At 42.1% G+C, this 15,781-nt stretch overlaps 1 protein-coding gene across 1 annotated transcript in view; it reads left to right on the top strand.

Annotated features, from left to right (window-relative positions):
* Nucleotides 1-12,916: 12,916 nt before the first annotated feature.
* The window catches only part of GABRB1 (gamma-aminobutyric acid type A receptor subunit beta1), a 123,077-nt gene continuing 120,212 nt past the window's right edge, over nucleotides 12,917-15,781 (top strand). Inside the window, exons 1-3 of the mRNA XM_085059033.1 lie at nucleotides 12,917-13,502; nucleotides 13,593-13,684; nucleotides 13,761-13,828. Of these exons, the coding sequence (XP_084915159.1) occupies nucleotides 13,423-13,502; nucleotides 13,593-13,684; nucleotides 13,761-13,828 (240 nt within the window). The 5' untranslated portion in view covers nucleotides 12,917-13,422. The remainder of the gene's footprint in view (nucleotides 13,503-13,592; nucleotides 13,685-13,760; nucleotides 13,829-15,781) is intronic.

Raw genomic sequence — 15,781 nt, 5'->3', positions numbered from 1 at the left:
GTAAGAAGGGGGCTATTTTTGCCAGGCTCCATATGCTCAGAAAGCACTTGAATTTCTTAAATAGATTTTTTTTTTTTTACTGTCCCTGTACTGATGTATTCTACTAATGATTTTTGATGAAACGGGCATTCTGGCCAAGCCTCAAAAGCAGGTTTACCCAAAGCTATGGATCTTCAACTATAGCATAATTATTTTTTATTTGTCACAACACAGAGAAGCAGAAAATTTTCTCATCGCTCTTTTCATTTCTCTTCTACCATCGCATTAAGGAGAAAGGAAAAGGAAGTTGGTTCTTGTCTTGTGGTAGTGATTATCTAACCATTATGGGTTTGTATTTTTTTTGTTTGGTTTTATTTATCCTTTTGTAAACTATAGCCTCTATCAACACTACAGGTTATACAGGTAAATTATAGGTTACATCCTTTTCCCCAGCAGATTTAATTATTTAGCTGATTTTTACCTGATTGAGTTTTGGCATCAAATCCATGAAGACAAGCTAATATTGAATGGACTGTGAAAATCTTTAATGCCCAGCTACATGTTGCATACTTAAAAACCTCTAACTCTTAGAAAAGAGAAGATAAAACTGGGATCACTGCCAAATATCTCAATGTTTCTTTATCTAAACAGCTAAGTCATTGATTTCTTGAATTTTTTACAGTTTCTATCCATATCAATAGAGTTTTTTAAAATCTTGATCAAACAACTTGTCTTCACATACATCCTTTTTAAAAAATCAGAGGTTGGGTATCCATTCTTTGGAAAATGCACACCCTGGTCCCATTTATTGTAGATGACCAAGAGAATATATGGATACCTTTACTGTACTAACTAAAGTGTCTTTCATTTCCTTCTTCTTCAACATCCACACTGATTGGAGAGATCATGGCAACCTGCATGTCTTGGCTTTATCAAAACTTTGATCTGGAGTTCAAGGAAAGCCTGTACTACCTGTTCAGGGAAGAGTTTTCAGTCAGTGAGGATACCAAGACACCTGCCTTGACTGCACCTCTAGTGATGCACCTGTGTTTGAGTGTGGATTTTGCAGCTATTGATTGAAACTTAAGTTCTGCTCTGGGAAGAGAAAGATAGATGTATAACTCTTTCTGGCTGTTCTTCCAGTTCCAGCTTTCCCTGTAATTCCCTTTCCAGACATAGTTCTAGAGGTTTTCTTTCCAGGTCTTTATTTCAGTATTTGATCACAAAGCTTTTACCTATGCACTTCCCTCTCTAAAAAATGTACAGTCTAGATAAATAAGACTAAGTAAGGACAGGATACAGGAAAGTACCATTATTTCTGTTTTGCAGGGAGCAGAGATGCAAAAAGCTTAAGTGGCAATGCAACACCATGTATGAAATGTAACTGCTTCCCATATAAGAAATTTGCAGCAGAACAGGAGCTCAATTTCAGTCTGCTGTGTCCCAGGTCAGTTTTCTAGTCACCTCCTCCTTTGTCTTTTCAGAGCAGAGCATAAGCTCTGTGTAAAACGGAACCTTCAGCTGGCCCAGCTTTGCTTCACTTCCATGGCCAGAACTCCTACGAAACTGCAGGAACTGATGCCGACATGCATTTAGCTGTGTATTTTTTCCTCTGACATATGGTATTTACAAGACTGCTCTACAGTACCATGGTTATTTTAACACACATGTCCTTGATTGCTTGGAATAAGACTAGAAAATCCTTTGAGTACCAAATATATATATATACATACACACACACATGCATATATTGCTATTACTGATTGCAAGAGGATTTATATGGATTCTAGTGATTGACACATGGATGTTTAAGGAGGTAAACTGTGAGCTTCATATTTAAGGGGACCTCTACTCTACACACTGCAATGGAAATGTGTTTGTGAAAGCACTCACTGCAGGAGCTGCAATTTGGGGCAAAAAGTACTGTCAACAAGAAAGCACTAGAAGATCCATGTGCCTTCATCTCTTCTGTCTCCTCTGCCCCTAATACTTCCCTGGCACACATAGTCATATGATTTGGCTCATCACTGACCCATGTCACATGTGCAACCAGGGCCATCAGGACAAGTCATAGTCATGTCCTCAGTGGCAAAGTGGGGAATCAAGCAGATCTCCTGATTTCTATCTCTAAAATAGGTATCCACAGAAAAATAAGAAAAACCTGTTCATGTAGGGGGGAATGTAGATTTTTCTAAAAGTAATACAAATCTGTCTCTCTTTCCTGAGGTGAAGGACATGGCAGCCAGGGTTGTGGGGAGGAATCTGGGAAGTCAATGCCCTGTATCCTGCCTTTCAGACCTCCCACGTATAATTCAAAATGTGTCAAAAATTTTGGTTGCCCCGAGCAACAGTTGCAAACTTTCTGTAGCATTCCCAAGTGACAAGCAGGACAGAGAGGGGCAGGGGGCTGAGGCAGGGGGAGTTTGTGGGGGCTGCCACAGCTCAGAAGGAGAGGGGAGGAAGGCTGGGTGCTCCCACTTGCAGTCTCCTTCAGATTCCTGCTTCCAGGCAGAGCCTGCTGCTCTGCCTACTGGTTTTAAGACAGCTGCATCCTGCTGCTGGCAACTGCTCCCAGAGGGAATGAGAGAGAAGCACCTACAAACTGCCTTCCTAGCAGGCTTCATTGTTCCCAGTCATTACATGCCTATTAATCCCAGAAGTATATGAGTCATGGGCAGATACCTGGGGAATGACTTAAATATGCCATGAAAGCCACAGGTCTGGCCCCTGACTCACAGTGAAGCCACTGGTAGCAGCTCTAGTTATTTTCTTCCTGCCTTACTGGTGCTTGGCTTGCACCAAAGGAGGAGGAGCCTTATTTTTCTTTAAAAGAGGGAAAGGGTTGCAAAGTCTCTGGATTGTACAATGCAGGGAAAACCCTGAAAATTTGACCTAGATGTTTTACAAGGTACTGCATAAAGAACCCAAAGGTAAGGCAGGTAAGTAAAACTGAGACTTCTGAATCTCATGAGCCCTGTGGGGCTGACTTCTGCTTCTCAGAATTCTGGGGATAGCAGTACTTAAGAGTCTCTGTTTATGCTGCTCTTCCCTCACGTTGCCATGCTGGGGGCTTGGTGAGCTGTGCTCAACACCACCTCTTCACTGACAGTAATGTTCAACCAAGAACTTTGCTTTCATTTGGTTCACTTCTCAATACTGCTCTCTTTGCTGATGTCAAGCACACACAGTAACAGACTTTCTTTTCTACCTTGAAAGAGGTACATCTTTCATGACATTTGGAGAAATATAATGGCAGCAGCAGAAGCAAGGCATACAGTCACTTAAAGGTGTTTTGCGTTTATCTCTTACAAGATATAGCTCATATAGTGGTTCACAAATTATAGTCAAAACCTTCCTTATAACGAGAACATTTTTGTACTAAAAAATAATATCAGCATTTGTGCATTGGGTAGAGAATATTCCCTTTAACATGTTTTAGTATAACAGCAAACAGAATGATTGGGGGGTTTATGCAAATAGAGCTGCCAAGAAGACTGGCCCAGAGGTGAACAGCTGAACAAATTGGTGTTTAGACCTGTAAGCTCTGGTTGTAAAAGCAAAAATTGCCACTGTGGTAATACACTAAATCTATGAAAGGCACTCAACTAGTCTGCTCTTCATTACCATCTGGTGGTTGTTGCATGGTGTGGCATTACTCACATCTCAAAGTTACTGCAGGAAAATTTCATATCCTCAGAAAGGAGGAGGGCACTGTAGCAGGAGTGGGCAGCACAAGGGGGCTGGTTTTGTCCTCTAGGCATCAATACAAAGGTATCAGACTAAGAAAACACTGTGAAGATGAGCAGGTAGAAAAAAGAAAAAATTAAGAAGTACTTCTCTTAAGTAATTTGAGGTGTACCTGAGTATCATTTGCAAGGAGCTGAGAACTGCTTGGGAAGCATAGTGTGCTGTTCTCTCCTGCTGACAGCAGTGGCAGCTGAGACCATTTGACAAGATAAGGTATTTGTTAGCCACTTTCCATAACTAGTTCCCAGATCTTCACTACTCACCCAGAGAGGTATTTTACAGTGGCAGCCTAGCAGGAGCCCTATGTCCTCAGCGGTAAGCAAGAGGAAACTAATCCCATTCTACAGCTATATGTGGAGCTAGATCAGCTCTTGCAAAGTGAATAATCTCCATATCTATCCACTGTATGGTCTCTACCTCTTGGCCTTCCCACACAGTGGTTCCACTGAAGAGAAATTGCAGTGTGATTCAGCTTGTAAGTGACTTCTAGAAGTCATTGGTCCAAACTGCTCAAAGCACAGCCAGCCTCAAAGTTAGATCAGGTAGCTCCAGGGCCTCTGAAGATCCTCACCCTTTTCAATCTTCCTGGAGTATTTCTTATCCTTGGAGTATTTCTTATGAAGGGAGGGTGGTCTGCTCTTATGCAGAGTAAAAGAATTACGATAATTGACAAAGTGCAATACACTTTTGCTTTTACCTGAGTGTATGGATCAACAGATAATTCATGTGCAGTGACAAGTCCACTCTAAGTAGTTTGCAACAGTACAAATATAAACTCCTGGACACAGTCACAAAGCATGCTAGTCTGTGTACACCATGGGGTTGATCCAGAGCAGCTGCAGCATTTCATGTCTTCTGTACTAAACTGAATTTTTCAAGAATAGCATGAAAAAATTAATTATTATAATTATAAAATTCAGAAGGCATAATACACTTAAAAACAGAAATAGTTTTATACCTCAGTTGCTTTTTACCTTTAAAAATGCACTCTTTAGATCCTTTCCCAGCTCTGCCACTGATTTCTGTGACCTTGGATAAGTCACTTAGGCCAAAACTTCTAAACAAATGTATCTTATTCTAAGTGCATCAATTTATACATAAGAGTGACACAGACCTTCTGGAGGTCAAATACCAAAATCTGCATTTAAAATTTCGATCTCCAGACCTCTGTGTCTGAATTTCCCGTTCTTTAAATTTTAGAAAAGACTTCCATATATTGCAGGGATATTTGAAGGCATTAATTAGTCCAAATGCACACCATGTCTTAAAAATGTAAAGTACAGAAATACTAAGTATTAATTTCAAACAGGTCAGTATTTAACCAATACTCATGTACTTAGTAGTTTAGACATTTTGTCACCTTTGTGTCTCATTTCAGATGTTTAATACATAATCAGCTTTCTAAATATTTCTCTGCTGGACACAGATATCAGAATACATGAGATGAAACCTATATAAGAAATACCCTGTCTTCGTGAGCAGGTCTCCACCATCACCTCCCTCATCTCTTAGCCCACTTAGAAATGAGAAATTAAGACGTCCACCGCTGATGGTGAAAATGAGTGGGTGGAAAATCCAAGGGACAAAAAGGAAGCTGAATATTTAACAGAGACAAATACACAATTCCAGAAGGCAGACTTTACAAGATAAATGGTTTTAAGAGGATGGATAAGGTGCTTTCCCTGTCCTATTAACCCAAAGCAATACATGACCTTTTCCCTACCCAAAATGAAGAAGTAAAAATCTACCCTGACTTATGTATGATTTAGATACTAGGGTCATTTAGGTCCTGTTCCAAAACTCACTGAAGTAAACAAAAACCCTGCCACTCACGCTGGCGATTCTGGATCAGAACCAGAGAGCATATTTCATTCTGAGGTCCTAATTTACTATAGCATTGGGTTTGTCTGCATATTTAAAATACTTTGTTTTCTTATAGGCCCATTATTGTTGTTTTCATCCCCTTATACAAATTTTCTAATTCTTCAGTTCCCTATCTGACTACAGGCAAGCAACATTTTGCTTTCTGAAACAGGGGGGAAAAGGAATTTGACTTGTTTGCCACTTACATGGCCTAGCACCTCTTACTGAAACACCTTTTTAAAATTCTCTGAAATTAAAAGAGATAATGTCCGGAGCTGAAGTAAAAATTAAGCCTTAATATACCAGGTGCAGGGAGAGAAACACTCTGAGTCAAAAAACTAGTCACTTAAGGAGAACTTAGCAAGACAAAAGAAGACACAACAAAGAGGCTGAGAATATGAGAAGTCAACTCATGTGAAGGATTCCAAAATCATCCTTTACAGTAGGAAAATACGAAAGAGAAAGACTTCCAAATTATAAAATTAATATATTGATATTTGTTCTTTTGGCCTCTTCAGCACACAAAACTAAATCTTCCTTCAATCTCTTTTACTTCTGTCCCAAAATGGTACTAAAAACTCTCTAAAGTTAATATTGACATCCCACAAATGCTTGATGCTGCTCAAGAGAAGCTCAAGGGAACAAGGGGATGCTCCCACACCCCTTATCTCACCTTTTACTGCTCTTCCTGATTTTTAACATTCTGCTGATTGTCCTAAAAGAGAATTCACGATGATTTTGCCCTCTGAGGTGGGTTTGAAGGCAACCATAAAGTGTTCAGTCTTTTCCAAAATGCACAGTGAATGAAACAATACCCCACATTGTTGAACCATTCCTCCTGAGCACCTCTTCTTAGAGAAGTTATCCATGGGAGTACCCTTGTGGCCCTGTGCCCACCATTGCAGTGGGAAGAGATACCAACAGGGGCTTAAAAAAACTAGTAGCATCCCAGTTCTGTGATTTGGCTGAGGAACATCTTTGCCAGTTTTCTGTCTTTGTGTTCAATTTCTTTTTTCTTCAAATTCTTAACTTTGCACTTATTTTAGCCTTTATTTTAAGTTTCTTTTTCAACTAGCTAAAAACAGCAAAAATGACAGGGCGCAATCCATTTTTCAGTTTATGGACGGCTTCCAGTGACTGCTGCCAGCCCACATGACATATATAAATCATGGATTTTAGACCTGCACCCCTACATCACTTAAAGAGATAAGTAAAATTACTTGTTGTCTTACACTTCCCAGATGACAAGTGACTCCCAGCAGAAGAAATTCACATGTGCTCTTTATTTCAGCAAGCCAGAAGCATCTATCTTGCTCTTCAAATGTGCTGCTGAGACAAGAAAGGAGTGTGCAAGCAGCTGTTGTGTAGGACTATTGCATTTGTTAAAATTATGCCCACTTTGTTTTCTCCTAGCGTAGGTATGACTATGCATGGTGATACATATCTAATGCTGTCATTTTCATGGCTGTAATTCGACAACAGAATTCCAGGGGAATTTGCCATCATCAAAGAAAACAGCCTGTAAGTTTTCAGTCTGGCAGGTTTTATTGTTGTATTTTGCTCTCGCCATAAAACTCACTCTTAAATGTGAGAGGCGAAATATTTTGTAAACATATTCTTGAAATACAATGCAAATTTTTCTTATTGTCATCTCCATCTTTGGAAGCAGCCGACAACCTTGATAATGAGTGGAAATACAAAATACCTACCTTTCATGAGGCAGGTGCAACAGCAAGAAGAACTATTTCCATTTGTGACCCCATTCTTGGCTCTGTTCTAGCTTTTACTTTTTAGGGTTTTATCATATACACAACCTCTCAAAAAACAAGTACTATAAAATCTCAACCAAAATGTCTGTTTCTTTTCTTACTGACCTTAGCTGTTTGAGGAGTATGTGATTTGGAGGCTGAGTTTCAGTGCACTAAGAATACTTTTGGGTAGATTTAATTTTAAAACTGGAAGTGGTGGCCAATAGGAAAGGCCCATGTTCAGCACCAGTTTTCATCACAAATCAGACTTATGTCAAAACCCCGAAACTTCTAATGTAAAACTAGTTTTGAGGGAAAACTACTTGGGATCTTCAATATTAGCAATGTAACACACCAGATAAGCAGGAGCTACTGGAGATTAACAAAGGAACTGGAACTACAGTTTCTATGGAAGAATTGTAAACCCTAAGTAGAGGCTGAAAGGAAAGTTACCACCCTCTAGATCCACAAGATCACAAAATACTTGGAATTGGAATGGGAAGTTGTGAAGCCTACCTCCTGTTAAACTGCAGAGCCAAGCTCATTTTTTGCTTTGAGATGCACTAAGTTCAAAGACACACCAGGTTGCTCAGGAGTATCTTTTAATTCAAAATTTCTGGAGAGTATATAATGCAATAATGTATATTTTCTCAAAGATAATTTCATTTTTATTCAGTTTTTACTTTGTTCCTCCTGAGGAAGGAACTCTCTGAGCTACATACTTATGGAAGATATCTCCAGAGAAATTGCATATGTGACTAAATTCAGCCATGCTATCTCTTTATTGCTGGAAGCAAACTAGCTAAGCTCCTATTTAGATGACTCACATTCACAAGTGTAAATAGTGAGTGCATCTCATCACTGAAACAGGACAAAGAGACACATTGCATTCTAGTGGATCTGTGTGGTAAAATACTTGTGAGTATGAGAATACTACTCATAAAACCTGATAATTTAAATAGGGATTTGCAGCAAGCTGCTTCAGAAAACAATGAAAAGGCAAAGCTGGGTAAAATGAATCCATTTATCAGAAAAAAAATATTTCTGAGCTACTCCACTAACAGTGTTTCATTTCTTAGGCTAAAAAAACCAAAAAAACAATCCTGTACAAATCAAGACAGGACCAGGCCTAAAAAGCATGGAAGCAAAGCTCTGAATCCTACACATTTATGATCACCTTGCCACAGTACGCATCAGTCTCTTAAAATCAAGGGAGCTGCTTGTAATCAAAAGGTATACGTGTTCTCAATTTCCACAGGATAGAACATCAGGTGTTAACTCTTTCTGTCCTGCTTCTCACATAGTGCCACTACTGACAAACCTCAGATTTTAGGAGCTGTATAAAAGGAAGCACCTGAAGTACCTTTTAAGAGAACTCAAAACAGTATCATACTTCATATGTCCCTGTTCTCTAAATACCTCCTTAAAACCAGCTTCTGCAGTGCTGCTATCAAATGCCTTCCTTTCTCCAACACCACTTGAGTGGCTCCTTGTAATTAATGTGTCCATTAAACTATACAAGTGCATACAGACTAACTGCTGCCATCACCTTCTTCATGTCTGTCTGAACACTTGTGACTTGTCTTCCTAACTTATCCTGAATGGTCTGTTCTCTGAAGCCAAGATTGTCTTTTTTGATAATCTCTACAGCAACTGGCACAAAGGCCTCAATCTTTAGCCCCTACTACTTCTCTTGAGCCAGCATCAGAGGCAGGAGATTCTGAATCTCTCACACGTGGGATGAAGGACTTAGAAGGTCAGCAAAGTTTCTTCCCATAGGTAGTGAGGAGGGAGGGCAAAGAAAATGTACTGCTGTAGGGTTTTTTGTCATTAGGGATGCAGTGCTGGGCATGCACATCTTGAGAAGAAGCAAATTCTGTAACATTAAGAATGGAGGTCGGATGGTGGTCTAGACACAAGGCTGGGAAATCTAAAAATGGGTTTTAAATGAGTGGTACAGATGTTTATCTGACGTGATTAAAGACTCCCTAAATTATTCTGGCTATAGATACTACAGGACAAAATCCTATAGCTCATATATTCTCTTCTCATTTTGACAATTAAAGGTAACTGTGCTTCAGTTTTGATATTTATTATTAATTCCTTAAAAGCACTTTCCTAAGCATTTTACAGTCTTTTAAAACAAGATCTCAATTGTTCTTTACAGAAAGATAAGAACTAGAAAGATCTCAATTATCCTTTACAGTATACAAAAAGAGGGATGAAAATGGAGCACAAAGAGGATATGTACCTTTTTTTCCTGAGGTAAGGGTGAGGGTTTGCTGAAGGACCAAAGGAAAAGGAAATGGGTGTGAGGGCAAGGTGGTCTCAGTGTGTGGCAGCATCCTGCTGACTACAGGTGCCAGGATAAAGCACAGGTTCAACGTGTCAGTACAGAGCTCTTCTCGATCTTTTTTTTTTACATTTTCCCCCCTTGTTTCTTTAACACTTGTGGTCCTCCTGACTACAGATCTTATGCAGTGGGACACAGAAAGAATTTTCCTTTTTTTCAGTGATCTTGCTTTTTTTTTTTTTTTAATTAGCCAACATTATCTGAGTAGGGCATTATCTTTGAATGGTGTGCAGTTTCTAATGCCAAATAAAAATGAGCAATGCAAAAAAAAACGTATTTAATAAACTGGAAATGCTCATTTGTGCAAGTAAAAAGACTCCCTCCTGAAAGTTTAAACACAGTGAAGGTAAAAAATGAACATGCATTTGGCTCCAGATAGTTTCTGCATCATCCTTTATGATTATATGATTTGTCTTGCTTCTAGTATGCATTTGCAATGATTTCAAGAAAACTTATTGAACAAGTATGAGAAAATAACCATAAGACTGTAAGAGCAGAAACTGAAGCTACCACAGGTGTTAGAAAACCAAACTGGGTTTGGTACAACTGGGTTACAGCTCAAACAGGCTGTGAGCTGGTTGCATACCTCCTCAGTATGCTGCTGGTGTCACTAGATAGCTCACACGGGTCAGGGTGGCAGCTCTCTGCTATGGGAGCTCATTTCACTGATAGAGTGGACAGGAAAGGTAGTAGCAATAGAAATATGTAATGGTTTCTGTCAAGGTAGATGCTTCCATGCAGAGGAGGTGCACTTTTCTTGGTATAGCAGCTGTATTATCTCCAATGCCATTAAAAACCACAGATTTACAACTGCTTATCTCAGAGAGATAAAAATATTGAAAACTAGTGGCAAAACTCTCCAGGTTAACCTCCTAGAACTTTGGGCACTTAGCAGCCTGATTTTCAAAATTGCAAGTTAGCCATCTAGTTAGGTGCCTACATTCTGGGGTGATCAGCAAATTCCAAGATGCCCAAAAGCCATGTTGGGTACCCACTGGGTTTCACTCAGCCTGAGTGATTGAGCAAACCCTATTGGAGTGGATGGAAAGACACACTGCTGTGTTTTGAATTGAATTTTTTGACTGCAGAAGCAGCTGCCATTTGAAGCACACATCAAAATCAGAACCCCAGACATCTCATCACCTGTATAAGCTTTTAGAAAATGTTTGTAAACAGTAGTGATAATACCTGGGCTTTGAGAGTTAGTCTCTTCCCCATAGTCATTCATTTTGGATGTCACTTGTTCTTTGTTAAAGAGATCCTGAAAGCAAGAACTATGTCACATGGAGGGTTTTAATCAAAATTATGTCAAAATTCTTCCACATTGGTGGCCTGGACAAGCATACTATATACTCCTAGAAACAGATCATCTGAAAAGAAACCAAAACTTCAAATTCTTAATTAATTGACTACTTCCGCTGGCAACACATGTGAGAGAAGAAGTCGTGCAATGGAAAACAGGTCCCAGACATGTTTCCATCATCCTCTCCATGGGGCAAAAGAAATCCTTCTCACCATCTTTGCTGTGGCAGTATAACACCATGCAGCGCATCCTTTGTATGGTTATTAAAAGTACATATAAACCTCTTTATATAAACCTCTTTGTTCCCAAGCCCCCATTACTGAGGGCTCTTCTCAGTATTGTGTCCACACAGCAGGATATTTGCAGCTGTTTCAAGAACCAAGTTTAGAACCCAGATGTCCCCAGTAGTCAAGCTGTACAAAATAGAGTTGCATTTTGACTGTTTGGGTCTTATTTCTGGCATGTTCAGTGGACGAAGCTTGAGGCTGGTCTCCAGAAACCAGGCCAGCTTGTTTGTGAGAGCTGTCAGAGGAACCAGCTTGCCAAGAGGAACATCCTCATCCTTGCTGAAATATACTTGCTGGGCTGAGACAACCCTGATAGGCAGGAGACCTGCAGGACAGGCTTTGCTCATGCCTTCTCAGACTGGATAAGCTCAGAAATTCACCTAAAACAGTTCAACCATTAATGGGCATTCAGTCCAGGGGCTAGACTACAGTTCGTCTAAGCTAAAGCTACCCCGAAATGTACAGCAGATTAAGAATTCTAATAGAATAAACCCCTGCACTTATGCCTTAAGACAGATTTTGCCAAGCCATGGAGAGCAGTGGTCTCCCTTAAATACAGGCATATGTGGCTTTCACATGGCTTACAACAAAGCTAAATATTAATGCTACATACCATCGAGAGTAAATGGGACTCTAGTTCCATGTTAAATCGTAACTCAGTGCTTCAGAAAAACCAGGTAACTTTATTATGGCTATGTGGGGTACAACTCTAAATAAAAAGACACTTTTTGGTAGACGACTATATGCAGGATATTTTTTTAAATGCTCTACCCAAGCCACACCACTTGTAATTGAACAAAACTCTTTCTGAACAGCAATGCTAAAGTACCATAAAGTTGAGCTGGGAGGTCACATTTTTCAGCAGCTAATTACTGAACCAGGAGGAAAAGAAAAACATACAAAACTCCTCAAAGAAAATTGAAAATATTTATTATATACTGTTACAAAGAATCAATAAAATAATTACTTTCATAAACTTGTACTGTTACGGTTAGAGGAAGCAGATGTGAGAAGAAAGACTCCTACAGTAATCTCTCAGGAAGCATGTTGTGCTCCTTCTCCAAGAGTGACAAATTTTCCTAGAAAAATGCATTGTTCAAAAATTTGTTTTAAAAAATGCTCAAAATTATCACTAGAATGTGTATCACAAACTATATCAATATTCCAGCATTTTTCAAATATCGTGGCATAATTCAGCTACAAAAACCATCACCAAAGTCTGCCATTTCTCAGAAACAAGTCTGCATGATGCTGTAGTAGCCTCAACAGCATCCAATCCGTATCCCAAAGGCACTGCACGCAGGACTGTGCAGCGCACAGACGAGATGGGTTGAACCTGAACGGGATAAGTGTTATTTCTGCTGAGCTACGGTGCAGTGAACGCGACGGACACGGGCGAAGTCATGAACTGTTCACAGGGCTCCGGTCAGTCTGTAATAATGCACGAGAGGGCAGGTTACGTTAGAGCATCCATTCCGACAGTCCTTAAAAAAAAGAAGAAAATCGCGTTTTAGACGCAAGATCAATTACACTGGTTAAAAATTTGCAGCTAAAAATCAGTGTCGAGCTCCCGAGGCGCGGGATACCAGCCCGCTGCCGAGCGTCCTCCAGCCTCCGCGCTGGGCAAAACGCTACCTGCACCAAACGTGCCATCTCTGCCGAATTTGTCATTCCCCGTTCACGTCATGGCTAACATCCCATCGAGGGGAATTTTCACACCGAAGCGCCCTGAACGATTATTCACTGTCTCTTGACGGAAAGTCGGCGCTGCAGCGGCGGGGGGCGCGCCCAGGGTTCAGCCCTTCCCCGCGGCAGCCCAGGGCTCTCGGTCCCGGTGCGCTCCGCCAGCCGCGGGGCTCCGCCGCCCTCAGCGCTCCCGCGGCACCTGTTGCGGCGGCGCGGCCTCAGCCCTGCTCCGTCAGCTCTCCGCGCCCTCAGCCCTGCGCGCACCCAGAGCCCCGCGGCCTCCATCCCCCGACCCCTCAGCCCCCGCGGCGGGGCGCGGTCCGGCCGGGGCGGGCAGAGGGGCGCCCAGGGCTCGCGGCGCTCCGCGCATGCGTCCCGCTCCCGGGAATTGTTTCTCCTCGCCGCTCCGCACCAAGTTCCAGTCCGCGGCTCGTCCCCCGCGAGGTGACGGCCGGCATGGGGGCGGCGGCGAGGCGGGCCGGCCCGCGGGCGCTGCTGCTGCCGCTGGCGCTGGCCGTGGCGTGCGCGGCGCGCAGGTGAGCGCCGCCGGGATGCGGACGGCGGGAGGGAGGCGGGCGCGGGGCCGCCCGGCCGCCTCCCTAACCCGCTGGTGCTTCTTCCCGCAGCGCCGACGGGCCCAGCAACATGTCCTACGTGAAGGAGACCGTGGACAGGCTGCTCCAAGGCTACGACATCCGCCTCCGCCCCGACTTCGGAGGTGAGGCGCCCGCGCCCCCCGACCCGCGCCCCGGCCCCCCCAGCTCCGCTAACGCCGCCTCCCGCTCCCCCCGCAGGTCCGCCCGTGGACGTGGGCATGCGGATAGAGATCGCCAGCATCGACGTGGTCTCGGAAGTCAACATGGTGAGTGACCCTCGGGCCGGGGCGGGGGCTGCCGGAGCCCCGGGGCCCGCAGTGCTACCGGCCGGGAGCCCGGCTGCGCGGGGATGCGCCACCGAGCCACGCCGAGTGCTAAAAACAACCGAGCGCCTCGCAGTTGCTAGGAAAAGTTACTGATGTTTTTGAGATGATGTTGGCGTGCCTGCGGTGGCACTTCAGAAGAGCTCCCTGCCTTGGTCAGAATACCTGCTGCAGGTCTGAGGTTCTGGGTCGCACTTGCCCTGGTTTGCCTTTTGCGTAGTCAACAGCTGCCATCGAAAATACCTGAGTTTCTTGAGCTGTAGCAGCAGATGGCCAGATGTGCGTGTTTTCATGTTAAATTATTTAAAGAATTCACTTTGCACGCTAGTAGCCTTGAGTAAAAGGTGTAAAGAGAACATCATAAGTTTTAGAAAATGCAGAAGGAAAAAAATAACAGCACTGCAGAATAAGTACATAAGAATGTTTCCCACTATCAAAATCAGAAGTCTCGTAGCTACAGGTGTGAAACATACTGCATTTGATTTCAGTTCTCTTGCAGGAAGGAATGCTAACAGACAAGCAGGCTTAAAGTGTGACTGTTTAGTGCCTGCCTCGTTTGACAGCCTCTTCCCAGAAGAAAACAATAAAACAGTTGTAAGTTTGAGCATTATACAAAATCATGCTGAGTTAGTCAGCATCATGAGCATTTTGCTCTCACTCTCTTTTTTTATGTTTGATCTTAAATGAAAATCTAAGATGCTTTCTGTACATAGGGAACACCTACTTAGTTAAAAGAAGCTTAGAAACATGGCATTTCCATCCTGATCAGCAGTTTATTTCACTGGGTGATATTTGCACGTTTGAAGTAATTTGCCCAAGGGTGGGGATTTTTTCCTTGGTATATTAAGTAATAGCTGTCATTAAAACAGTGTCTTCGTAGATTTTGTTTTCATACTTAGTTTTTTTCAGTTGTTTGTTACATGTATCACAGCTTCTGATTGTGTATAACTGTTGTATTTGCTTATGAATATGCATGGTAGAGTAGGGAGGAAACAAAATTTGTCAGGTTGTGTGTAGCATACCAAGCTCTGCAGACTGTTAATGCTACACAAAGATAGTGTTTTGCAAGTTCCAGCTTCTGGTGTTCCTGTTGCTGTATTGTACTTTCAAGGGAGGAACATGGTACAGACCTTGCAGATCAGGCAGAGTAAACAGAACACAGACCTTACCAAAATAGTCAAAGAACAAATCTACTCCCAACTCCAAACTATTTCTATGACCCTGTAATGGGATTGGTGCTATCACAAAGCAGTACACCTGGAAAAAGCCAGAGCAAACACCAAAATACCTATTCTGAAAGGTCCAGTACTTGCAAACTCTCAACACCTGAAATGCTGTTAATCTGTAGGGGAGTGGATTGCCCAGTGGCAATCTCACAGGGCATTAATTGCATTGCACCAGCTCACAGCATTTCTTAGTTGCATCCTGTACCTGTCAAAGCTTTCTTCTCCATTCTAACACTTGCACAGCCCCATGGAAAGAGAAGTTATATGCTAGATGGATTCTTTGATTACTCTCTGTGTGTAAGGGAGCAGCTTGACAAAAACTGATTAAAAATTAAGAAAATGTTTTCATTTTATGAAATGTTACTCCTCACGGCAGAAGGAAGCAACCAGTCCCAGTTGTAGCCAGTAGTCCATTCCTGAAGGCAAAATATGGAGTCTGCATTCTGAATCAGTTTGAAAGGGCTTTCCCATATCACCTGTACCCACCCATGTCTAGAGTGTTCTGTGTTGCAAGGTCGTTGTTGTGTTGCTAGATACTGCCTGGTTTTGGACAATGTTCAGTAATTTCATTGCAAAAACAAGGGGGTTGATATCTTGTCTTACGAAAAGGTTTTTTTACCTAGTAAAATAATGCTTTGTTCTAGTATTTTTTTTATTTCTGCGAAATCTC

The sequence above is a fragment of the Lichenostomus cassidix genome, chromosome 4 (assembly GCF_008360975.1).
Source record: "Lichenostomus cassidix isolate B80296 chromosome 4, HeHo_3.0, whole genome shotgun sequence".
Classification (NCBI taxonomy): domain Eukaryota; kingdom Metazoa; phylum Chordata; class Aves; order Passeriformes; family Meliphagidae; genus Lichenostomus; species Lichenostomus cassidix.
Note: the sequence above shows the minus strand (reverse complement) of the source record. Positions and strands in the feature narration are given on the sequence as shown.